At 31.8% G+C, this 26640-nt stretch overlaps 2 protein-coding genes across 11 annotated transcripts; both read right to left on the bottom strand.

Annotated features, from left to right (window-relative positions):
- Positions 1-1556: 1556 nt before the first annotated feature.
- On the bottom strand, positions 1557-7014 carry LOC136230188 (uncharacterized). Of its 7 annotated transcripts, none has more exons than XR_010689309.1 (12): positions 6763-7005; positions 6180-6341; positions 5733-5869; positions 5414-5575; positions 5223-5273; positions 5007-5125; positions 3514-3652; positions 3199-3441; positions 2468-2671; positions 1947-2003; positions 1828-1883; positions 1557-1736 (listed from the first exon to the last, which is right to left on the bottom strand). XR_010689309.1 is itself a non-coding variant. In XM_066019185.1 (12 exons), the coding sequence occupies exons 10-12, from the start codon at positions 2537-2539 to the stop codon at positions 1663-1665; spliced, it is 387 nt and encodes a 128-aa protein (XP_065875257.1). In that variant the 5' UTR covers positions 2540-2671; positions 3199-3441; positions 3514-3652; positions 3768-3875; positions 5007-5125; positions 5223-5273; positions 5414-5575; positions 5733-5869; positions 6180-6341; positions 6763-7014; the 3' UTR covers positions 1557-1662. The 7 variants fall into 7 exon arrangements, 5 of the variants coding, with proteins under 5 accessions (XP_065875257.1, XP_065875272.1, XP_065875264.1 ...); XM_066019185.1 differs by adding an exon at positions 3768-3875 and having other exon boundaries at positions 1557-1883; positions 1947-2040; positions 6763-7014; XM_066019200.1 differs by having other exon boundaries at positions 1947-2040; positions 6763-7011.
- Positions 7015-12919: 5905 nt separating this feature from the next.
- On the bottom strand, positions 12920-17321 carry LOC136234197 (uncharacterized). Of its 4 annotated transcripts, none has more exons than XM_066024019.1 (9): positions 16164-17321; positions 15995-16081; positions 15011-15193; positions 14585-14699; positions 14198-14292; positions 14005-14107; positions 13716-13828; positions 13417-13584; positions 12920-13093 (listed from the first exon to the last, which is right to left on the bottom strand). In XM_066024019.1, exons 1-4 carry the CDS (start codon positions 16249-16251, stop codon positions 14611-14613), a joined length of 447 nt encoding a protein of 148 aa, XP_065880091.1. In that variant the 5' UTR covers positions 16252-17321; the 3' UTR covers positions 12920-13093; positions 13417-13584; positions 13716-13828; positions 14005-14107; positions 14198-14292; positions 14585-14610. The 4 variants fall into 4 exon arrangements, with proteins under 4 accessions (XP_065880091.1, XP_065880152.1, XP_065880181.1 ...); XM_066024080.1 differs by having other exon boundaries at positions 14596-14699; XM_066024109.1 differs by having other exon boundaries at positions 13716-14100.
- Positions 17322-26640: the final 9319 nt, after the last annotated feature.

Here is a 26640-nt window from a genome sequence, read left to right as displayed (position 1 = left end):
ATTTTGTCACACTAAAATGTACGAACTTATAGATGATCTCTCAATACGGTATATAGCAGATAAAATTGACTGGTCAACGTGCCACGTCAGCAGTTTGACCGGTCAAAAAATCAAAAAATTGACTATTCATATATATAATTACTAAAATACCTAAATGATTACCCCATATTTTCTTCCCTCTCTTTTTTCTTCTATTCTCTCCCCTCCTCCATTATCTTCTTCTCCACGATCTTCAACCATTTTCTCCTTTATCCTTTCTCCCTTCTCCAGTCTCTCTCCTCTTCCATTGTCTTTTTCTTTTAATGATTTTCCAACCATTTTTTGTCTAGGAATTTGCATTTCTAAACAAAACCATAGGATCCAAATTATTTTCTATATTTCCATAAACAAAGCAGCAAATCAATAAATATTAATCTTAGCATAGGAATATATCGGTCTATATTTGAAGGGAGAGAGAAAGGGAAATTCGAATTCAAACTAATGGTTTAAGGTAATTGATTAAAAATAGAAAAGGTATCCACCTCCCCTCACTTCTTGGTTCAAAGCTGTAAAATTCAGAATAGCCAGACCATTTCCCCCATTTCTGGATTCACTTCTGGTTTATCGACTACCATCATGTTTTACTCTCTTTTTTTTCTCTTCACAATCTGTTCGTTAATTTCTCGATGTGGAATTGAACGAGAAAATTAGAAAGCAAGCACAATATGTTGATCTTTTCTCCAATTTCTCAGTTATATTCGAGTTTCATTTCCTTAGCTTCAATATCATCTGCTTGACTTCTCTAATGTTAAAACTCAATTTGATTGCTACTTCAAATAATTTCAGATGAAAGAAAACACTAATTTCAATTAGAGAGTGAAGGAAATTTAAAGAGAGAGAGAGAGAGGGGTTAGAAAGATAGATGAGTTAGAGAGAGAAAGAAATATACGGAAGAAGAAGAGATAACTTAAAAAGAGAAAGGAGGATATTTTGGTAATTATATATGTGAATGGTCAATTTTTAACTTTTTGACCGGTCAAATTGCTGACGTGACGCGTTGACCGGTCATTTCACTACAAAAAAAGACGCTTTTAATGAGAAGAAAAATTATCATTAAAAGTCCAAATATTCTTATGAAAGATTTTTTAATGAGAATTATTACTCTCATGGCTCCCTTCATTACAAGGGTTCCTTACTAAAAGTAATTATGAGAATAAAATATCTTCTCATTATCACCATATATAATGAGATTAATTGTTCTCGTCATAAATTTTTATAATAATAAAAACTCTTCTCGTTAAATTGTTTACAATAATTAGAATTATTCTCATTAATTTTTTATATAATAATTAAAAATCTTCTCATTAAATCTTTTATAATGATATAAAAAACACTCATTAAAGATTTTATCATGATAAAAAAAATATTTACATTATATAATAATATTCTGATTATTAATTATAAGAATACAATTCAACAATAGATTATAAAACGAAGTTCCATTTCAATTCACTAAGAAGAAAGAGCCACAACTTGGAGAAACAAAATGTATTACATGATCAGTAATACCATACATCTGATTCAAATTAAAATTTAGTGCCCATATATATAAATTGTGTTTCCCATTTATCTGATTCAAAAAATTCGAAGTCTCATACAAATTCCTGTAGTACAACAATAATATCAAAATTCGATTAAATACATACCACGACCTAGAGGATTCCCTAACTCAACAACCTCTCTACATCCCAAAGCAGCTACAAAAGCAAAGGTAATTACAAAAGGGTTATGAAAGTTAATGTTGAGGTGCAAATGGTATGCTTGGCTCAGTAAAATCCTACTGCTAACCATTTTCCCATTATCTGGATTTGACCTGCTAACTAGGCTTGAATATGCCTTTAGATCTACAAAACAAAAATCAAGTCAAGAAATGCAACGAAATAATAATAAGAAGTGAAAGGCAATACCTGGAGGATATGTGAAAATCCCGCAATATGTTTCTATCCAAGACAGACCCCCACACCCTGCTCCCATGATCAAAACAGTTGTATCAGGACCACTCTAATCATACAGAGTTAATGAAACAGAGTTAATCATACAGAGTTAATGAAACAGAGTGAATGAAAGACTCTAAGCATACCTTCTGTTAGTAGAAAACAAACTGTTACTTAATCTAAAAACTAATAAGGCTATTAAAAGTTCTTGGCCTAAAATACTAAGTATATATCTGTTAGAATTGAAATATGTAGTCTGGATCTGAGAAAACTGTTTGAAATTACATGAAACAACTGCATTTCAAATTGGTTTTTCACACTATAACAGGCTTCAATGACTTTAGAACAAAATAATAGCCACAAATACAGAAAACCTCCGAGAATGACTTGAAAACTGTCAAAGAACATACAAATTGCACCAGAAACACACAAAAAAACCAAGCCCATGGACCCAATATTTAAGTTGCATAAATAGAGATATAAGTAATGCATACCGGATGTGCTTCTTGTAAAGCAGCTTTGAGATCCTCAAATACAGCTTGTAGACAAATAGCCATTATACGCATTTACAATTCCCGCTCCCTAAAAGCGCATAAACAGAACTGGCAGAACGAGATAGAGAGAGAAAGCTTACTAATTGCAAAGTTGTTCTGCTGATATACTCTTCAGGCAGCCATGACAGATTCAATTAACAGAACCTGCAGATATAGTAGAATAAACAATAAGCCATTTGACATATGAAATGAGAAACACATTATGATGACACTTGATTAATGGAACTTGCATTATTATGATCATGGTGGAGTTAGCACTACAGCATATACTATTATATGTACAAACAAAAAAAAGCACAAAAGTATATATGCTCACAAAAGGGATCTAAACCAGGAAATTACAAAGAATTAATGGGATCAAATCTAGAAAAGGAGAAAACTCAAAGAAGCAAAAACCTAGTACAGTCGATGAACAGAGATCACTGTTAGAGAGTTAATTTTGATCTAGGTCATGAACAATAACATCGAATGGAACTTTGAATCTCAGAAATCCACTTGAGAATCTTCTTTTCGGGCATCAAGAAAATAGAAGCATTGCTTTCCTACAACCTTCTCCATTTGCCAAGTGTCAGATTCATCTCAAATATATTGCTGAGAGAAGACAGAAACTATGCCGACGGCATGTGCACAGATAATTAATAGACAGAGGATTAAGTAGTTTGAAGGTTTACCTCACTCCTTAAGCTAGACCTCTTGGAATTCTTTGAACTTCTGGAGTCGGTTGAACTTTTGGAGTCGCTATTAGGCGCTGGATCTGGCTGCTGGTTTTGAGATGGATGCTTGCTTTGTTCATGGGAGGAGCTGTTATTTTCCTCTCGCTGTTGATTCAACTACAAATTAAGATCATCAACCTTCTGCTCCAAATTGGTTACATCTGCCTCCATACGATTTATTTCATCAATCTCGGTCATAATCTATAGCACAATTGCAAAGTCAACACTTTTATGCATTATCAAGAAAATTATAACTACCGACGTTAAACTAACTTTTTCATCAACTCCAGGAGGAACAAGTCCATCAGATTTGCTAAGTCCCCTTTCCAGAACTGCTCTCTTATCTCTCTCCCTTTGCAGCTCTTCCTGAAGTCTTAGCTCCAATGGCATGCTTTACTTCAGCAATAATAGTCTGCATACAAATTACAAAATGCTACGTAGAGTCAAACACTTGCAGGATTATCAAACATAAACTAACACCATGACCAACACACCAATGCAGATCCATTAACGGGTCAAGGTCATACCTACAAACCAGGTAGACTTAAGACGACTCATGGAATGGAGTTTCTAATAGGAAGATCAACAGAGACAGAGCAAGAAATAAAGTGCAACTCAGTTGCAGTCACAATTAGCTGCAGAATTGAGTTAATGATAATCAAACAATAGCAGTGTTGCTGAGAAAAAAAAAAAGAATAGCAGTATTGAGTTATAGATATAACAGTTTCTTCTAAAGGTCATTTAACAAATTACAGAGATGAACGCCTCTCCTAGTTATATTGCTGGCATCTTATCTTATGCAATCAACCAGGTAAGGACACATATAAATGAAGAAAGCAGTGAAAGTAAAAGTTCATAATAGATCACAGTAGACAAACATAAATAATAGGGTTTCTCTATAAGAGCACAAGTCCTGATGGATGTCAATCAAAAATCAAAAGAACCTGTCCTCAAAGCTATGCTCAATGTCAAACTGAAAAAATATTGACCTTGTAACAGAGTATCCTTCTAAGCAATGTGCATTCACAGTAAACAGAGTATCCTTCTAAGCCAATGTGCATTCACAGTAAAGCCTGCTTTGTTGGCATTCATACTGAAAAAATATCCCATTGACCTAGTGTTTCTGAAACAACTCTATTCAAAATGTGTGAAGCAAACATTTGTGAGTAAAACTAAGTTAAACAGCCACTTTATCAACAAGTCAGATGTACCTATGCTACTTTTTCAAGTGAGTTTCAATCTTGTGTTGTCATATTTGATAACACTAACCCCTTACACCTACAGTTGAAGCTTGGACAAAGTCACCAATTTCTGCAGGAATTTTCCCTTGTATCTTGTTGAAACCAAGATAAAGAATTTGGAGGTTAATGCAATGGGACAAGTTTGCTGGAATTTGACCTAAAATTAATGTCATGACCATGAACTTTACGCTTGTCTAAGTTGGCATGTAAACATGCTAGAGAAGTATGAAAACAATCAAAGACTCTTGATTCAATCAGTAAATTATGATCAGGACATACAGTCACTCTAACATTTCGATGATCACCGCATAATCCATAACAATGGAATTTTGCAGCGGCGCGTAACAAGGCATAATCCATAGGGGTGTCAATTTCTGACATTACAATGCGATTTATAAAGATAATTCGGCTGACATGACATGAGTTGCACTATTATAATTTTCACAGCATAATCAAACTGCATTTCCAATAAAATTCAAAAACAATATCGATAAAGATAAATTGAATTTGCTTTCACAAACATACCCATGCCAAGTGTAGAAAGTTCAACCTCATTGTGCTGCTAGAAAGAAATTGATGGCACTTTCTCGTATCAACCTAACACTTTCTCCAATGTACTTGTCTATGATGGCACTTGAAACAACCTTCATCAAAAATCAAAACTACATGTCGTAAAGATCCAAATGAAAACAACAGAACATAATCTAGGGAAAAGAATCAATTTAGGAAACTATATCTGACCTTCAAGAAGTTGGCATCTATATTACCAGCAACAGCCCTAGCCAAGAACATCTTCCCAATACCAGAAGGTCCATAAACAAGAACATGATGATTCAAAGAGTGAGAATTTGAGTAGATAAATAACTTTATCCTAATGGGACAGCGGCTAACAAATTTTTATACAATGCAAGAAAAGACAGAGATGTTGATACCTTGGGAGGCTTAATCCCAGCTGTGACGAAAAGTTCAGGATTCATGCGCTATAGCTCAATTGATTCCCTTAATTATCTAATTTGGTCAGATACACCACCAATAGCTGAGTAGCTAATATTTCCAGGATCTTCAGGCCACATGTTATAAACAACTGCATCTACCTGTTAGTTCAAGGTACATATTACATCAAGTCGCACTTCATATAGCAATAAATAAGAAATCAAATACACTGTTGACTTTAGAAGAAAAACGAACTACCATTGGCATTTCTTCAATTTGTCATGCTGCCAGAAAAGAATGAAAACTCGGATTACTTACCTCTCGTGGAAGAGCCGGCATGATTATGAGTGTCGTCATATCAAGAACCACTCTAGTTCCCGCAGTTAGCTTTTCCTTGTCCACTTTGCTGCGGCATCCCACCACATAACGGGGGCCACTGCTTGCTTTAACAATCACTGAAACATTATAGAAGTTGCTCACTATATAATTATCGATTGTCTTAAAGGTGCATGAGCCAAACAAAGGAGAATAGTAGAGATTATATATGGAATCAAAGACGGTATAAGCAAGACCTATGCAACTTATCCAATGAAAAACAGTCAAGCCGGACACAAAAGGTCCAACTAAGTTATTCTCAAGAGTCAAGTCCCAACATTTTCAAACAAGAAAATGCAGCCAAACATTACATGTATTTATAAAGGTCCAGCTTAGAAGAAATGTGAAAACTTCTGTTAAAGGGAAACATAAGAATGGAAAGGAACTTACAGCGTTCGTTATCAAGAGGTCTCAGAACTTCTCCAATGATCTGACCAACACTTTGAAGAGATTTCAAGTCATCCTCTGTTTTGTTGAATTCTTTTTTTGCAGATCTCAGGTTCTCCCTCACTGTACGAACACAATTACAACTCAGTATCCCCAACCGAGTCACTGCCAATTAACAAAGGCCCAATTTGCCCAATTAGAAGCCTTTATGCAATTCTATACATAAAATCAAGTTTCATAGCACATTATAGGGTTCCAAAAATTATATTGTTGAAGTGGAAGGACTAGCCATTGATTATAGTAATAAACAAAAAGAGGAATGAAGACAACAGGAGGGCAGTCGCGATAGTGTCATTAGTGGTTGCACCCTGTATCCAAAATGAGTGGAAAAGCCACCGTTAATTACAGCACATCCAAACCTAGATGTGATTCTCAATTATTTAGGGTGAGAAAGTGAACGACAAGCTCGCCAGAGAGAGAGAAATCTATTAGATTAAAAAAGAACTTACAACCAACAATCTTATCAGAAACGACCGGAAATTAAAAAGGACCTAAATTAAAAACTCAGGCAAAGGAAGAAGATAACCTCAAAGTCGAGCAGGAAGGTCGAACAGAAGCCAGTCGAACAGAAGACGGGAAACAATGGAAGGGGGCTCTCTTCTTTGAGGCAAGTCGCATACTTACTGATGGTGATGTTGAGGATTTAGGTTTCAGTAAGAGGAGTGTAGAGGAGATTTTCAACTCGATTGCACTTTGGCAGTGATGTGAGAAATTTGGGAATACGGAATAAAATTGGCTTAGGGAGTTTGTCTCGTGTTTTGGTAAAAACGATAGAGGGAACCCTAAAAACGATGGAGGGAAGGGTAAAAATTAGGGGGGAAGACATGGCGCTAACTTAGAATATTTGGGGAAATTTTTTCAAAGAAACTATGAGGGTAAAAAATGTTATTAATATTATAGTAAAAATATATAATGAGAATAATGAATAGTAAAATTTAATGAATTTGTAAAAACAGAATATTAATGAGAATAAAATTTAATAAATAAGTTTTTTTAATATTAAAATTAAAACATATAATTTATCCTCATTGAAATTATTGAGATTATATTGTTAATGAGAATATTTTGATATTCTCGTTATTTTTTTCTCATTAATGCCCAGTTTTTTTTGTAGTGTTTTTACCTGCTATACACCATATTGAGAGGTCACCTATAAGTTCGTATATTTTAGTGTGACAAAATGAAGGTTGTACACCAAACTGTGAAATAGGATAAACGTTGTACACCATTGGTGAAATTTACCCGTGATATGTGTGTGATTCGTGTTTCACTTTACCATGATACGTGTCAATCCAAATACGATTAAAGAAAATCAAATTATCCATTATATACTTACTATATCGGTATATACATCACCTAAAGATCTTAAACCAAGTCAAACTAAAACTACATAAACATGTTATATGGACGAATCTATGCCTTTATCTAATAGCTTGGTCACTCTGACTATTACCAAAACACACATTTTCACGAAGTATGGCTCGACTCATGGACATTTACTTGAGTTGTGTTTAATATTAAAGGAGATTATAGCCCGCTTTAGCAAATATAAAAATGACATCATTACTCACATTCTCCAATCCTATTAGGATAAGCGAATCGTGTCAAACAGAAACAAAGTTTGTTTCTATTTGGAATGTCCCTAAGTCGTAAAATAAAAGTGCCATTAAAATCATCCATCTTTTTTATGATAAATCGAAGAATATAGGCTTTTACGTTACACTTTATGTCATTCTAAAAAGAAACGGGCGTGTCTATTGATGTGGCTTTGGTAAATATACAATCTAAATATACTTTTGTCATGATACGTGTGAATCACAACATTGTTAAAGAAAATGAATTAACCCATAAGTATATATGGCGATTCGGTATATACGCCGCCCGAAATTGTTAAGCTAAATTAAACTAAAACTACATGATCGCGTCATATGGACGAGGTTGTGCTTTTGTCTAGTAGCTCGGTCACTCGACTGTTACCAAAATCCACAAGAAATATGGCCCGACTCACGGATGTTTGTTTGATTTGTGTTTGATAATAAGGACGGTTATAGCCCATTTCTATAAGCATAGAAACAAACGGATGTCGATATACACTCTTTAACCAGATTAGGATAACACGGATCATATCGAGAGAGGCGAGGTCCATTTCTAACAAAGATGATCCAAGTCATAAATGAAAGTCTCGTCAAAATTGTTAAAAAGACTCGTCGTCTTTTAAAAGCGTTAAAACACGCAAACGAGCTTTTACATTAGACTTCATATCGCTTTGTAAAAAAATGACCATGTTCGTTAATATAGCTTTGTTTCGAGGAATATAAAAAGAAAAGAAAAAGAGACAATAAAAATGAAAAGACATGTGACTAGATCTAAAAGTCCAATACACATTGTAATGCAAAAGAGACAATAAAAATGAAAAGACATGTGACTAGATCTAAAAGTCCAAAACACATTGTAATGCAGAAATTAAATCAAAGAAAAAGACAAAAAATCAAGATATGAGTGCAGTTCACTTGGACAAATAAACGATTCAAAAATGGAATGAAGCTATCTTAATGAACACAGTCTTGTTTAAATGGTTCATCCTTTATCTGGATCGGGTGGAAGTATGATGTGATGTCTAGATATGTCAATTTTGGTTAGTTAGTAAGACTTTTAATTTCCTCATTTCATAAACGTTGAAACTGCAATTGTATTATTTTGTAAGTGGATGCCTATGAAGCACCGACTCGGATGCATGTGCGAGTGCGGATGCAGCAAACGATATTTTTAAAAAATACGAGACACAGGTGCGGTGAGACACGATAAATTTATATATATTGAGTATAAAACATAGAAAACCAAATCATAGTTAAATTACTATAGTCTATTGATAATACACAGAAAATTTGGTGGAATTCATTGTCGTGTAGGACCCACATGACAATGAATTCTATTAAAAATAAAAAATAACTATAGTAGCTCAAAATTTGGGTATGACTTACGTGCTTGAGCTTCTTACTATAATAACAGATTTTCAACTTCTTACTGTAGTAGATCAAAACAAAAACAAAAGCGAGAATAGTGAACGAAGATGGAACAACAACAGCAGGTGAGCTCGAGAGAAGAATGAAAGCAGAAAAGAAAGAGTTTGAGGAATCGCACCAAAAAAGAAGAAAAGCAGAGAAAGAAAGAGTTTGAGGAATCGCACCAGAGAAGAATGAAAGCAGAAAAGAAATTAGGTATGGGGATCACACGGGAGAAAGAAGAGTTTGAGGAAGGAATCACATCAGAAATTATATCAATAGACGTGTCCCACTGTGTCCTCAAGTGTCCCCCATCGTGTCTGATTTCTAAAAAAACATAGGGGACATGTTTTTACCATGTCGGGTGTGTGTCCGGTCGTGTCCCCGTGTTCGGCGAGTCCGACACCGCCACTCCAACCCTCCGAAAGAGTCTGTGCTTCATAAGTGGATGCTAATTAGCTATTCTCCAAAAATCTTTAAGCTATTTTGATATATTATCCCAAAAGTTAATAATAACTTTTGTTTAGGTGAAATATCTTCAGTTTATGGTAAATTTCATTTATGGTCATTAAATTTTGGTGTATGTTTAAAAAAGGCCATTTAAATTTATTTTGTTTTTATAAAGTATTGAACTTTCATTTTTTTTAATAAAGTTATTCTCTTCAATTCAAACACAAAAGGAATCACTGTAATAGTGACATGACAACTATGTTGAAAAAAAATAATACTCTTATGCATTACATGACACAAAAAATATAAATAATATTTTTGCGAATAGGGATCAATTTTGTGAAGTGCAGATTTAGCCTCTAATGCATGAACGGTACATGCGTTTCCAAACAAGGTCAATTTTAGTAATACGTTACCGAAATTTTGAAAAAAACTGGTTTGACTGTTATTTAACTGTTGCACCAGACCTTCTAAACAAGTTTTTTAATATACTAAAGCAGTTTCATATATTTTTTGTTGGTTATTTGTGATTAACTTATATGTGGCAGACTTATTTGTTAGTATTTTAACGGCTTTTTTTATAACGGTATTAGTGAAACATTAAATATCTTAGACGTAATTGATGTTTGGAAGGTCCGATGTGACTGTTTTTTCACATATTCGGTAATTTAGTGTTAAAATTGATTTTTCTTGGAAATATTAGATTTAAATTTGGATCATTTCGTATGTTATGGCCAAATTTATATTTCACAATAAACTTTATGGTCAAATTTGGCTATTAACCCTATTTTTTTAGATGTCATGTCATTAGTTTAATTAAATAAAAACTTTTTTTCATCACATGAGTGTCAGATCACATGTAAAAATTAGTATTTTTCAACGTTGCTGTCCCTTCACAATTTTGATAATTTTTTCTGTTTTGTTTGGTTGTAATGACTTTATTGAAATAGAAAAAAAGTTCAATAAATTTACTGAAACAAAATAGAATTCAATTGTATTTTTCCAACACACTCGCAAACTTCAATGATACTAAATAGAACTTACTAAAGAGAGTTAATAATTAATAATTAATTTGCAAACTTACTCTTATTAATTTCTTTAATATCAATATTACTCTTTTCTTTTAAAACTCAAATCATAACCCCTCATTCCATTTATAACATTTCATTAATATCTTTTTTTATTTACCATTATCTTATGAATCTTTCAAAACAAAACAAGTTAGGTGTACTAATGGCGTTGTTTGATAAATAAAATAATCACTTAATTGAATAAGTTCAACACTTATCTCTTGCGAATGAATGATAATTTTAATTCTTTAACTACTTAAATTATTTAGTTAAGTTTTTTTTAAGTTAAAAATCACTTATTTTGGTCAAAACACTTAACTTAAAATTTTAAGTTGAACATTATGAAACGAAATTTTTTATCCAGTACTTATTTTTTATATTTATAAAACATTTATATCATTTAATATTTTCAACATTTGTGTACTTATTTTTTTCAGCATTTAATTTTTAGTTTTATCAAACAACACCTAACTTTTAGGAATACACATTTTCTTTCCTTCCAAATAATGATAAGATTAATACCTTACTTTCCTTCCCTAACCCTTTTTATTAACCCATTTCCAACCTTCCATGCAATCAAAACCTTAAGAGTGGAAGGTTTGAATGGTTGACTGAATCGACAGAATCGAGTGACTCGGACAATTCATGGAGATTTCGAGTTGTACCATATATACGACTCAAAATCTTCATGAAATCGGATCGAATCATACGAAGTCGACTCGCGACTCATACGATTCTAACAACTATGTTTGCAAGTCCATTGAACCAAACTAATCTAAGTTGTGGCGTGTTGAGGATGTTTTGTAGAATTGGCTTGAAGCATGGCTAAAGCTGAACTCTAGCAAGGACTTCTGATATAAAATTTGCAATTTTAGAAGATTTTGGCAAAATATCTAGTTTGGTCCATAAACATGGCTCAATATGCACATTTGGTTCTTGAATTTCAAGTTGATCACAGTTGGTTCCTGTAGTTTTTGGTTGGGTCATAAATGACCTTTACATAATCGCTGGTCATAGTTACATAATATTGATCTTTGATGGAAATTTATTATATCAAAAGGAATTGCTAGCAACCTATTAAGCACTGATACTTCTAAGAGGTCAACGTATGCATATCTGATAATCTGAGGATGGGGATATGGCGGGGATACTTACGGGATACGGCTAGGAAGTATCCCTTTTTTCTTTTTCTTTTTTAATTAGGGGATACATCGGTGATACATCGAGATACTTTTCATAATTAATTAGTTAAAAATTGTAGGGTTTTTTTTTTAAAAGAACTTTAAAAATATAAGGATGATATGACTTATTAGTTAATATTATAGATATTATTTGTGATTTTATAATGACTTATGATTGTTATTTGTGGTTTTATAATGACTTTATGAATGTGATTTGTGGTTTATATATTTATGTATCTTTTAAATTTTTCATTATAAATGATATATATTATTAATTATATACAAAATTTGTCGTATCCCCACTGTACCCGTATCTCATATTTTTTTAGAAATGTAGTTTGATGTACCCGTATGCGTACCTGTACCCGTGCGGGTACTCGTATCCATGCTTCATAGCACTACAAAAAAAAATGACTTTCAGAGACAACAAAAATCGTCCCCAAAAATATGAAAATTTGTCCCCTATACTTTCAGGGACAATTTTTTCGTCCCTATTTTTCGTCCTTGTTTCCTCCGTCCTTGATTCTATAGGGGACAAAAAACATGATGTCGTCCCCATTCTTTGGGACAACTGTCGTCCCCATTCTTTAGGACGACTGTCGTCCCCGTTAAGAGGGACGATTATCGTCCCTGTTCTTAGGGACAATATTTCATCCCTGTTCTTATGGACGACTGTCGTTCCCGTTCTTAAGGACAACATCTCATCCCCGTTCTTACGGACGATTGTCGTCCTTGTTCTTAGGGACAACATCTCGTCCCCATTCATAGGGACGACTGTCGTCCCCATGTAATAGTGACATATTTCTGTCCTTACAATAAAGAACGACACGCCCTAAAAAAATAAAAATGTTAATTATTAATTTAAACCGGTAAATTTACGGGTTCATTTTTCACCATCAACCATAATTAGTAATTTACTGGTTCATTTTTCAAATAAACCATAACCTCATTTATAGACATAAATCAGACAAAAAAAAATCAACACAAAATGATTTATTATGTAACCTTAATATTCAACAAAAAATTATTAGAAAAAAAGGAACTACGTCCTTCCCAAATAACATTGGTTCTGATATGTTCTACCATAATTCTTAAGATCTATCTAACGATGTCCCCTTTAGCTTTAAATCGTTTCATTCTTCTCAAATCCTTCACTGCAAATGAACACAGAAAATGTGATATAACATTTGCCTTCCTAAATCAAATAATTAATATCAACATCACTCCCAAAATCATAACTACATAATTAGTGTATTATTTTTTGAGAAGGGAATTAGTGTAATATTAACACCACTGAAATTTAAGTTTTACATTGTTGATGTTTGCACTGATCGTATGAGTTCTACAGAAAGTACCAGCTTGACTAGGCATTTTGAACTGTTGATCTCTTATTTCTATTCACATTATGTTGTAAATAAATAAATCAAATGTAGCCTAACAGTTGTAAACATAACAATGATCAAATAGCAAAAATTACCTTCAAATTTTTCCTTCATTCATTAGCATCTTAGTAAGCATTCATCGTGTTAACATCTTCATCATCACTTTGTGCTTCTTAGGCATAAACTAGAAGGTTCAACTCCACTTCAGGTCTTGTGGATCCAATCAACCAAATTCAAGAATTTCACAATACTGTCAACTGAACCTGAAAATTTAATAGCATGTCACAACCATGTTCTGTATTTTAGAGAAATTGAAGAAAGCATGTAGATCAGGATTGTCTGCTTTCTACTTTAAATAGAGCCAATTAAATTGGAAAAACATAAATAAATTTACCTGAGACAAATGAGGATAAAGGCCATTAATCAACCCTCAGCCACATCATTTAAAGCAAAGACAACAACTTCCCTATCTTTCAGGGCCTCATCACCCTTAGCAGACAACTTGGCCTGCAAATATTTCCGAAGTAAAATTAAGTTGAGGAAAGCATAGTTTAGAGTTAGAACGGAATAATTCAGTGCAATCTTCAAATTGAAATAGCTAATCATATTCTGCTTTAACATAAACTTGAAGGTAGTCAACATGTGCCCGCAACCCCATAAAATCAAATGAGCAATTAGCATACCCAGAATATTCAGGACAGTTAACTTCACTGCCAGAATCTGCAGGATAACCATTATGAGTTCTTTTATATCCTTTTTCAATTAAGTGGATGCGGGAACTGTACCCTAGGAATTTAAGTATTAATTAGACACCATTATTGAATTTACAAAAAAAAGCTGGAAAGATAAAACACTCAATATCTCATAAGAAACTACCTTAGCTCGTGGAAATATTCCACCTGATGAAGAATGCCATAAAAAGAAGAAATAACAAGTGATGTACTAAAGAACATGTGCATCAAAATTAAAACCTGAAATTTCAAGAAGCACCAGTTAATAGACTAAAAATAGAAAAAAAGTATATCAGTTATTTCTATCGGCATAACAGAGAATCAAGTACTAAAGCAATTAAGAATTCAGTTGAAGATTATAATAATTTTATGTACATTACCCATATAACAATATTTGAAGTATTTTAAGAGCTATAAAATGTAATCCACGTACCTTAGCTTTCGACAAATTAGGCCAAGAGAAAAAAGACGTGGATAAAAGGTGCAACAATCAAAGTCAGAGCTAAGGATCCAATAAAATGTATCCAAGTACCTTAGCTTTACCTGCATCTCAATCCACTAAGTTGGCAAGCTTTCCACAGAAACTGCTAATAAACTTTTCATCTTGGGAAGTGCTAGTAATTGAAGCCATTGCCAAATAACATTTCCTGTGAAGTTAAGAAACATAAAAAAGTGAACATTCTGTATTCATGTTAACCAGATAGAAGCAAAGTCATGTCACCAGAAATTAACAGTGCCATAAATCTTTTTCTTTTCTATTCCTTTACATTTTATGAAATTGCCAGCCTAAACTATACCAGTTTATTAAATGATGTTCGCATTTGGTAAAAAAAATTGGATTCTCTGTATCATAATCTGCAAGTAGATGCCGAAGGTTTGAACATCAAGTTTAAGCAGACACACACAAAATATCTCAGAATATTATGAATCACAATATAATTTACAGACACCTTCACACCTGCGAGACAAATGGGACAAGCATCCTCTTCTTCGAGTACTGAAAATGTTTCTTGTAGTTTTGATATCCTCTGCTTATTTGGAGACTCTGGCAATGAACTTGCTGAAGTTCTGCAGTTTAGAACGTCAATAGACTCGCATGTTGCTGAAGTATCAAGGATTCCACCACTAACAGATTCCGAATCTGATGATCAAATATTAAGAGCATCAAAGCAATAATCGATTTTGTGAAATATTCAGACCAAAAACATTCCAATTAAGCCTTTATGAGCAGCCAAATGGTTTGAAAAGTTCCTTGGCAGTAACTATCAGCAATACTCCAAATAGGATACCGACAACTGTCTAAGTAAAGTATAAGCAACAAGTAATTTTTAAAATTCCTGAAATCTGAAGTTGCAGTTAAAAAATCCTTATTTGGATAGTATTTTCTCCATGCCATTCCGTGTTGTCAAAATCAATCACTACAAATATATGGTAGTGATAAATGATCAATCCATATAACTTACAAAAAAAATCAAATGCTAAACTTAACAATTGCTTAATATCACAAATAAAAAAATGACAAGAAGGAACGCTAAAGAGTCAATGCATAGTTGATCTGTGTAGGAAAAATTGCTTACCATATTTGTAAAAGAGCATACCAGCAGCCATTAGAGGAAGCATTGTTAATATCTATCAAAGGGACCGTTGAAAACTGCAATCAATGCAGTGAATATTACTTTTTCAAAGTCCAAAAAATCATTTTGGTTGAAATATAACATATATGTATTGATTGCTCGAGTATAAGATAAGGTTCCCAATGGGGTAGCCAACTAAGGCTGGTCTTCGAATATAAAAAATTCAGCCTGCAGAATGATCCTCAGTATATCAATTCGTTTTTCTAGAACTAAAGTTGATGACAAGGTTTTTTCCCCAAAAAATTAATGTTTAAAATTATGGACATTCTCCTCAATTCTTCATTCGAGTTTCAAGTGATTATACATACCTCTAGTCTCTCGGTTTAATAAAGCGATTGGTTTAATCCCCAATTTATTGACCAGGCTAAATATATTCTGATATAGATTCCAAAAACCTAAAAAATGTAAAACAGAAATTAGATAATTGGATTCAAATAACTTAAATTACAGTAAAATGCTCAAAGAATGATCAATTACCTTGGACACCAACATCATCTGGAGAACCAAAACCATTGCCATCATCAAAGGCAGTTACCTTGAATTTGTCGATTAGTATTGAATTCATCGATCACGCTTGGGAGGAGATGAAAGGAAGGAAAATGAAAGAACAGAGAAAGCCAAATGGAGAAGGAAAACGAATCGAAAGAACAAATGAGAGAGAGAAGGGATGTTTGGTGGCGCCGATTGCAGACAAAGACGGTGTATCGACTGGCAGGGCAGTCCCGCTCAATTGGACCCTAATGACCAAACTATATTTGGTCCTTGACCATTAGATTAAACCTATAATTGATCCCTACGGTGTTAAAATTAGATAATTAAATTTATTTGTTTTTTTTGTTAATCAATTAATCTCTTAACTGATTCCTAGAAAAAAGAACGTTGTAGAGAGAGAAACCACCGCCTTCTCTAGATGAAAATCTGATCCCCATCAAGCGACTCTCCCTCATAACGCTGGTTTTTGTCGAAAAACTTTCAGGAATTAATTTTAAGACCTTTTTCTGTCGAAAAATTGCAGGGGGATCATTCAATCTATTGAATGAAAATACCAGTCATGCTAGAGCAAAAAAAATCAGAAAAAGAAGTCTTAAAATTCTAGAAAACTAAAGCCTACTCTTCTCTTAGAGAGGAGAAGATTCGGATTTCTGCAGAGGAAAAGTGCAGTTTAAAAAGTTTAACTATTAGCAGCCATATGATATTACTATTTGGTGAAGAGTTTAATGAGAGTTTTTGGGTATTTCAAGGATAAAATTAGCATATAGATTGATCTGTGGATTATTGTGGTAACTCTATGTGTTGGCGATGCTTTTAGGATTACTAAATCTGGGTTTGTATTTAGTGGTTTAATGCTGGAAATCGATCTTGGGCTATGGATGTTAATTAGATTTATTTGGTTTTGAATTTTTTAATTTTTGTAAGCTCCACCACCATTAGGCCATGTTGAGGCAATTGAGTTTTTCTTTCAACAGATATAGAAAGGGCAAGATGAAGAACCTTGAATGGTATATAAAAGGCAAGAGGAATAACGGTTCAACAGGACTGATAATTCATCTGTTTTTCTCCGGCAAAGAAGAAGAACGATCAACCGGACCGAAGATCAGAATTGTCTTTTCTCTCTCTCTTAGAAGATGGTTACAGTACAAAGTACTTTAGGTTCGTTGTTTTTAGAGAGAAAAAAAAGTATTATTGAGATTAAGAAAATAACAAAGTTTGTAAACAAATAAATTTAATTATCTAATTTTAACACCATAGGATCAATTATAGGTTTAATCTAATGGTCAATGACCAAATATAGTTTGATCATTAGGGTCCAATTGAGCGGGATTGCTGGCAGGGAGGGGTAGAAGAGCGAGAGCGAGAGAGAGAGAGAGAGATAGAAAGGATTAATGTCATACCCGACCCTAGATGACTTCAATCGGCATCGGGCATGAAATAGAAACATCATAATCAATACTTAGGAGTCTCTAATTTAACCCAAATATCATTATATATTGAACTACCAAAGTTCTAACCATAATTCTCACAATAAGCAGCCAACTTCCAAACCCCGCCTAAACGGTCGGTAACCTTCTCAATATCCTGTACTTTCTCACCTAAAAACATTAGAATTTGTGGTCTTATGATGATTATGAGGAATCTTGACAATTTGAAATAATTTTGTGATCTTGGAGATTATTTGAGGAAGAAAATATAGATTTAGAGAATGTGAATTTCGAGGACGAAATTTCTTAAGGTGGGGAGAATTGTCACGTCCGGGTCTAAATTTCTAGAATTTATACCTTGATAGTAATATATATTATAATTATTAGGTATATGATTTTTATTTGGTGTTATAGAAAAAGTTTGAAATTAATTTGATCAATCATAACGAAAAACATAATCCAAATGAACTTAAAAACGTTGTATCCATCCTCGAGTTTCTCCCCTTAAGTATCAATCCATAACCACATATATAATCGAGACGTCTCTTAACATTGCCTATCACATATGGTCTTACCCAACACTTCTTTGCCATACCCAATAGGTCTTCAAACTGTGTACACAGGCCATGTCCCTCACTGAACATGGTCTTCAAATATGGAACCACCGATCCGGATAGCTCTCGATGGATATAAAATCATAAAATCATAACGTACTCAAATTTCCTTTCACAATCAAATTCCAAACTATTTCATCACCATTCAAATATCAATTTCTGAAACTTCTTTGATTATATATATATCTATATATATAAACCTCAAAATATAGTTGATAGTTACTTACCTTGGCTACTAATTCAAGACCACAAACCCGTTCAATTCGCCTCTAAACTCTGTCTAAGCCATTTCCCTTCAAATACTGCCGAAATTCAAAAACTCTTCGACTAGGACTTAGAACTATACATAAGAATGCTATAGTTTTAATTTTGAGTGATTCGGACGGTCGAATCTCCGTAAATCAATGAAACGGTGGAGAAACGATCGATGAACGATGATGAACAGATAAAAATGAAAGAAAGAAAAATAAAAAGAAAGAAAATAATAGATGATGCTCATCCGCTGGAACATTTGAGATAGATTTCTCAAATATGGTAGAACTATATATAAGGATGCTATAGTTTTAATTTTGAGTGATTCGGACGGTCGAATCTCCGTAAATCAATGAAACGGTGGAGAAACGATCGATGAACGATGATGAACAGATAAAGATGAAAGAAAGAAAAAGAAAAAGAAAGAAAATAATAGATGATGATCATCCGCGGGAACATTTGAGATAGATTTCTCAAATATGGTAAATATCAAGATTGATCCTCCATCTTTCTATAATCTTTAAAAATTATCCTAAACTTTTAATTTACATATAAAACCCTCAAATTAACTTCAAACTTTTTCTATAACACCAAATAAAAATCATATACCTAATAATTATAATATATATTACTATCAAGGTATAAATTCTAGAAATTTAGACCCGGACGTGACAATTAACCCTAAACAAAAAAAGCCCATATATTAATTTCAATTGGGGAAAAAAGATTTATCTAATACACGAGGAAGAAAGAGTTGAAGCAACTGATTGAAACAAAGGAAAAAGATAACGTGTGTCGTCCCCTTTCGTTGTTCAAAAACTAAATGTACAATATTTATAATTTCAATTAATTAAATTTGTCCCCTTTTCTTAATTAAAAAAATCAGAGACAAAAAAATATAGTAGTCCTCTATACTAATTTAAAACTTATAATTGAGGACTAAAATTATAATTTGTCACCAACTAATTGTGCCTGTAAGTCTCATTTTTTGTAGTGTAGCTAGCAACTTCCGCTGGGAGAATGACAACCATCATGTCTCTGATCAAGAAATATAATAAACCATACAGAGAATGACATCCACCATATCTTTGATTTATAATATCGAGAGAACATCTATTGGCTTTCATGTCTTCTTGAGAAGGCTAAAATAATGGGTTAGTTACATATTACTCAGGTTTTATTTAACTATTTACAGTTATCTTAAAATTAAAAAGAAATTCTTCAAATGTCATAAACTTAAAAAAAACTGTTTTTATCATACAAACCGGCATATCTGTTCTGTGTATTTTTTTTAAATGAAAAAAAATTAATAGTTTTTCCAAAAAAAAAAATTAATAGTTGAAAATAACCGTGCACTGGAAAACCAGTAGTTGTCGATGTAATTCATGGTGATAAACATTCTTCCACTCCCAAATCATAGATTTTCATTCACCAAGAACATGGTTGTCAAGGTTTGAAGTCCTTTTATATTTGCAATTTAAGACATTCCATGATTCTCAAATCCATGAATTTCAAAAAAAGAGTTGCCTATAAGAGCAAAACTCCATGGATGAAGGTGAATATCTAAGTCTGAATCAAGTTGTTGAAAGAAATTGAGTCTGAACTATTTTATATTTTGGAGTTACTCAATTTTTCTGCAAAAATGTGAACAAAAAATTAAAGCAAGGCTGATTTTCTACTTCAATAAAAAGAAATCATTGGTGATAAATTAACATAAGGTATATTTTCCATCCTACTTTTCAATATTTTTTTTTTTGAAGCATTCATCGTTTGAATTTTATTTTGGAATAAAATTGGGAAGATGGAAGATAAACAATTATTTCTATTCCACTTATTCAGATAAAAAAGTTTACAGTGAACATTAAACTACCTGAAACGAAATTCAAGTAAAAAATGAAAGATGGAAGTTCAACACACATAAAAAGGTGGAAACGTGAACATATTTTGAGTTTAAAAAATAAATAATTAAAATTAATGAAAATATTAAATGGTAACTGAATATTATGACAAAAGTAAAAATAAAAGTTGAAAAATAAAAGTTGATATTCTGATATGTTATTAATTTAAAACATGAGATGATAAATAACAGAAAAATGAGTTACAAACTTGTAAAAAAAAGTTTAAAATTGATTTCAGATGTAATTTCCTCTAAAATAATTCGTATCAGATGGAGGCTGTAATGGTTTGCTAGAACCCACTTATGGCCAGTGTGCTCTAGGCCCATGGCTTACTAAGGATGGACCCCCTAGGATCGTGCATAAACAACTGTTGGGATGAAGCTTAAGTAATAAATACATGTTATGTATTTAATCAGAAAAGAACGAGTTAATTAATTAACTAAGGGACTAATTGATTATTTGTTAAATAACAAGTTAATCAAATTAGTAATAGAAAATGGTTATATAGTTAATTAATAAACTCTCTAATGTAATTAATTAGTCAACTGATAAATTGGATTACAACGGATAATTTATTAATGGAACTGACAATTCAATTAAATTCTTTGGAGCTTTGCTTATAAAAGATTAGTTATTCTAATTGACTAATTGATGTCAATTGAATTAAATAGCTTCTCTTGAGGATTTATTTATGAGATTGAATTACTAAATCATTAAAACCTAATTAGACTTAGTATATTAAGGCTCATTAGAACAATTCTAACCCTAACACATATATTGTGCTACTCTTCGTTTGATTTCCATGATAAAAGCTGGGAACTATGCTCTGGCTTCCAAGGCCACCCTTCAAAGTATGCCCACTTGTGAATGTTTACTGATGCTTGATCTATTGTTTCATTTCATATCTTTTATTCTCTTGATTTACTTCTGGGGATTACAGATGGAAAAAATTATCTTCATGTCCACCCTATGTTTCTTCATTCAAATTCCACTTCACATCAATGGGCCTTGGGTGGTACGTACTCATAATGTTAAATGTTGGTTCCATTTTATGTACTTTTTGCTGATGAATTTGATTAGTATCGATGTATTAATTACTATCTTATACACCATGTTTGCGGCAATAGCGAAATTGCTTGATAACGCAGTTGATGAGGTAACATCAAATTAATGAATAAAATAATTAAAGATTTTGCAATGCATGCATTTCCAATATTTAGTCTTAGTCTTTGTCATGCAATCAAAACCTTAAGGATGGAAAGTTTGAATGGTTGATAAAAGAAAAGTTAAAAAGGTAATTAAGAACCCAGTTTGGGAGAAAATAATAAGAGAGCAAGGATATGTAATTATTTACTTCTCTTTTAATTTTAAAGACTTCCAACCCACTCTAAAGCTCCAAACTATACATATTCTGCAAACTGCAACATATCATGAACAATATTTCTTACGACATTTTGCAACATATTATTTTATATTATTATTTATTTCTTATTAGATTTGATGTATATGTAGTGTTTTATGATTTGTTATATTTATTTTTTAGATTTATGTATATTTTGATTGATTTTATTTGTTATTTCAATATATTTTTATTTTTAACTTTTATCGTTACTAAATAATAATAATATATATTATTAATATGTTTTCCGAATTTAAATATTAAATTGTAATTGTATGTATACATTAAGTTTGTATTTCTAATTTAAAACTAAGCATTATAATATGAAATGAATATAAATAAATTTGGTAAATACATATTACACTAGTCAATCTTATTTTAAAAAATATATTAAGGTCTCTGACTTTTCCAATATCAACTAGGTAGTTCTTCCATCAGAATTCACTAGTGAAAAAATAGTCATTTGCACCGGTCCTTTGTTTGAGGCCGAAGCAAATGTCATGACATGTAGTATTTGGGTCGGCCCCTTAATAGAGACCGACACAAAGGCCTTTATTATTTGCATCGATCCATTGTTACGGGTCAATACAAATATCAATTGAATTATTTGCGTCATTAATAGGGGTGAAACCCCCTATATTTTATTACGGGTTTAGGGATTATTTTGTGTTTTTTATTAACTTTTATTTAGCATTTTGTTAAATATTCCTAACTTTTGTTAAGTATTTTGCCACTTTTAATAAATTAATTTTTCATATGTTATTTTGAGCTTAATTTGTACCCAAAATTAAAAAATTAACTTACCAAAAATAAATCAATTTTGACTTGGTAATTAAAAAGGATTTTTGGTAAGATAATTAATTAATTGTGGGTAAATTATCTAATAATATTTTATAAGATTATGTGCATATTTTTAGAGATAAATGTGGAGAGTTTTAAGGTTCAGAATCATGGGAGTTCCTGACCAGATTCATTGGACTCAATCTTTCTGACCAGATTCATCGGACTCGGTCTCACTTTCAAATTCGAATAAAAATCCTGCAGAATATTTTTGACAAATTGTTAGGATTATTTTTAGGCTTTCTTTTAAATACTTGAGTTTCTATCCCCAAAGTTAAGCAATTCATTATTAGTTTTCAGTTTTTATTAAGCAGTTCTTAGGAATTAATTAGTTTTTAGTTTTAGAATTAGTTTTTGCAAAGTTTTATTTTCAGTTCATATTTTTTAATCAGAGTCTAATTATGTTTAGCCATTGCTAGTCTTATAAAATTATTTTGAGCATTCTTCATCTAAGAATGACAGTTAATTTTCAACATTATTAGTTAATTTCCATTCTTGTTTGTAACCATTTTTAATCCAAAATTCATGTTAGAAATTTCTTTCACCTTGAGAATTAATTCATCTTCTTCCAGTTTGCCATTAACATTTGAGAAAGCTCTATGTTCATCCATTCCACAAATTCTGAAATTCATTCACACCAAGTTTAGAAAGACGACCGTTTGAGTCGATAGGTTTCAAAAGGGATTTTCACCCTCTTATTTCCATTTACTTTTATAGATCTCTCTATGAATTCTGAATTGGTTGTATCCTAAGACACTTTATTTTTCCATTTTTAAATACAAATATTAATTCATTTTAGCTTCCATGTTTATGAGTTTTTAATGTGTGTGTATCATATTGATTGAACCATTCAAAAGTCCCAATATTTTCTAGGTTCATATTATGAGTCTAATCTGACTGTCTATACCGGAGACTGTAGGTATTGACGGCACCACAGTAACAGATCTAAATTTCTGAACTCTTAAAGTTAGCCACGACCTGTAACAAAGGAATTGCGTGTTAAGTACCCTAGGAGGATAAGTCAGTTCAATCTTTAAGTATGTCTATGCCATATTGAATTCCTTGTAATCATAAATCGAATGGTAGTTAACATAGACATTAAAGATGAAAATGATGGAAACATATTGTCACGTCCGTGTCCAAAAATTTAACGTATTCAAAATAAGATTATGTCATTATTGTGCTTAATTAAATGTTTTTATATATAAATTAAAACACTTGAGTAAGTTTTATGAGAAGTTGAAAATAAAAAGGACTAGAATCAATATTTATCACTTAATTACCTTATTTTTACGTAAAAAGATATACATATATATTATAATAATTTAATTTGATATCAACTTGAATAATTATTAATATTTTATTATTTAAAAAGAAAAGATAATGACATGTGTCCATACACATGTTACCATTTAGGATGAGATAATACACATGTCAATAATTTGATATTATAAGTATTAGGCAAAAAGCATCCTGAGGCCCCTGATCTTTCATTGTTTGGTGCATTAAGCCTTCGATCTTTTATTTAGACACATTGAGCTCCTGATCTTTCACCATTTGGTGCATTAAGCCCTCGATCTTTCATTTAGACACATTGAGCCCTTGATCTTTCATATATGGGTGTTAGGTCCTTCCATAAATCAATTAATATATAGGTTTATCAAGAGCATGTTTGGTGTGACAACATATGATGTTCTAAAAATAACAAATTCTAAAATAAAAAATATATTATACAAATTAATAAAAATAATTTAAATAAAAAATAAAAAATTTATTGAACACAATAAAACCTTCTTTTTCAATAATTATGTTCTAAAAATAAAAATAATGTTAAAATTGAAGCACATTTTGTGGAAATAAGAAGGGTAATTTTATCAAGGGTAAATAATTTATTAGTCACGCACTGTTTAGTCCCTTATTTTGAAAAACACATTTTAAGATCATTATCTTTTACCAATATTAACCATGTGGTCCTTTTATCTATTTTTTTTTATTTTTAACCTAACATATCTTAGCTTTTAGGACAACCATAGTACAATACAAGTTGACCATGTTATTCTTTTATTTTATATATGTCTATTTATGCTAAAATATAACGGTTATAAGTCTAAAAAAATTAGACAAAATGACCAAAGGGTTAATATTGGCAAAAGATAGAGACCTTAAAATGTGTTTTTCAAAATAGGAGGACTAAACAGTGTGTTAGATAAAAACCAGGGGACTAATAAATTATTTACCTTTTTATTCACACCAAACATGCCCTTAATAAACCTATATATTAATTGATTTGTGGAAGGACCTAATACACCTATATATGAAAGATCAAGGGCTCAATGTGTCTAAATGAAAGATCGGGGGCTTAATGCACCAAATAGTGAAAGATCAGGGGCTCAATGTGTCTAAATAAAAGATCGAGGGCTTAATACACCAAACAATGAAAGATCAGGGGCCTCAGGATGCTTTTTGCCTAAGTATTATATGTCACTCAATTGAATTCATACAATGTTAAGGGGGTACAAAAAAAGATAAAACTACAATTTCATAAAAAAAATACAAAGGATGGAAAGGATAAAAGGGAGAAAAATCTTAAGTATTAAAGTTTTCGATAACACACGATCGAGTTCGAGTTTAAGTAAAGTGTCTCGGGTGGATAGAGTTGTAACGTTTACGAGGTAATATTATTTTATGTAATATTGTTTTATCTTTATCTAAGTTCTAGTTAGGTAGTTAACAATTACGTATTTTAGTTTCGGACACGGAAAGATTTGACGCTATTTAATTATTAAATTATTACTTTCTGAATTTTTATATATATTGAAAAATAATAATAATATAAAGAAATTGAAAATAAAAATTTACACAGATAGACTCCTAGCAATGTCACGAGTCTAACTAAATCTTCGAACGGAATTAACGATATCGGTTTAGTGTTACGGAGTACAATTTCAGTGACGAACATAAATAGTCTAATAGAAATGTTCGGTTTAAACTTTAATTTTATATAATAATTAAGTGACGCTAATTTATAGAATCAAAATACGTTGAAAATAGAAGGACTAATGCTGATATTTATCAGTAGAGTCGGTATAAAGTCGAATATAAAATTAGTACAAGAAATTGAATTTAAAACTAGTTCAAATAGACTTATGATAATATAACGTGTCTAACGGTATATTCAAAATAGTTATTTCGGTGATAGATAAAAATAAGTTTCAGTTTTAAATTATTTAAGTGGCTTTGAATATTTGTTATTATATTGTTTTAAAATATATCGTTTAAAGTATTTATATACTTTTGATTTTGATTATTTAAAAAATAATTATTTATTATCGTAGTATTTCCGAAATTTGATCGAAAGAAATGAATTTGACAATCCTATTCAAATTGTTTTTGGATTGAGAAAGCTATTGCGGTTGTTATTATTATTATTAATGTGATTTGGATTGAAGTTCAAATGTGATTTTTATGTTGCGATATTTTAGATAAAAATGGTTTTGTTCATCTAGGATTGCTCGGGGTAGGAGTTGTAAGTTGTAAGACCATACCTAAGGGCGGTATGGCCAGAGTGCACGGCTGGTAGTCCTAACGTTAGGCAAGGCGAGATATGAATGAGATATCTCGATTATTGATATGATTGATGTTATGATAAGCTACACGGGTGGAATTCGAGGATGGACACACACACACGCAAATTTAGTATTACGTTTTGAAAATGTTTGATGGTTTGAAATATAATTTTACATTTATTCGATTACGAATGTGGTTTGATAAAACGTCGTTTTGATGAAACGTTGTTCGATTTGATTCGTTTTGATGAAACGCTATTCGATTTGATTCGTTTTGATAAAACGTTGTTCAATTTTATTCGTTTTGATAAAACGTTATTCGATTTGATTCGTTTTGATAAAATGATTTATATATATTAAATTATATAGTAATAAAGTGAAATATACAATTAAGTTATTAGCGAATCAATCAACGTGTCAATAAGTTAAAATGAGTTCATAAATTAAGAGAACTACCTAAGTTAAG

The sequence above is a fragment of the Euphorbia lathyris genome, chromosome 1 (genome assembly GCF_963576675.1).
Source record: "Euphorbia lathyris chromosome 1, ddEupLath1.1, whole genome shotgun sequence".
In the NCBI taxonomy this organism is placed as follows: Eukaryota; Viridiplantae; Streptophyta; class Magnoliopsida; order Malpighiales; family Euphorbiaceae; genus Euphorbia; species Euphorbia lathyris.
Note: the sequence above shows the minus strand (reverse complement) of the source record. Positions and strands in the feature narration are given on the sequence as shown.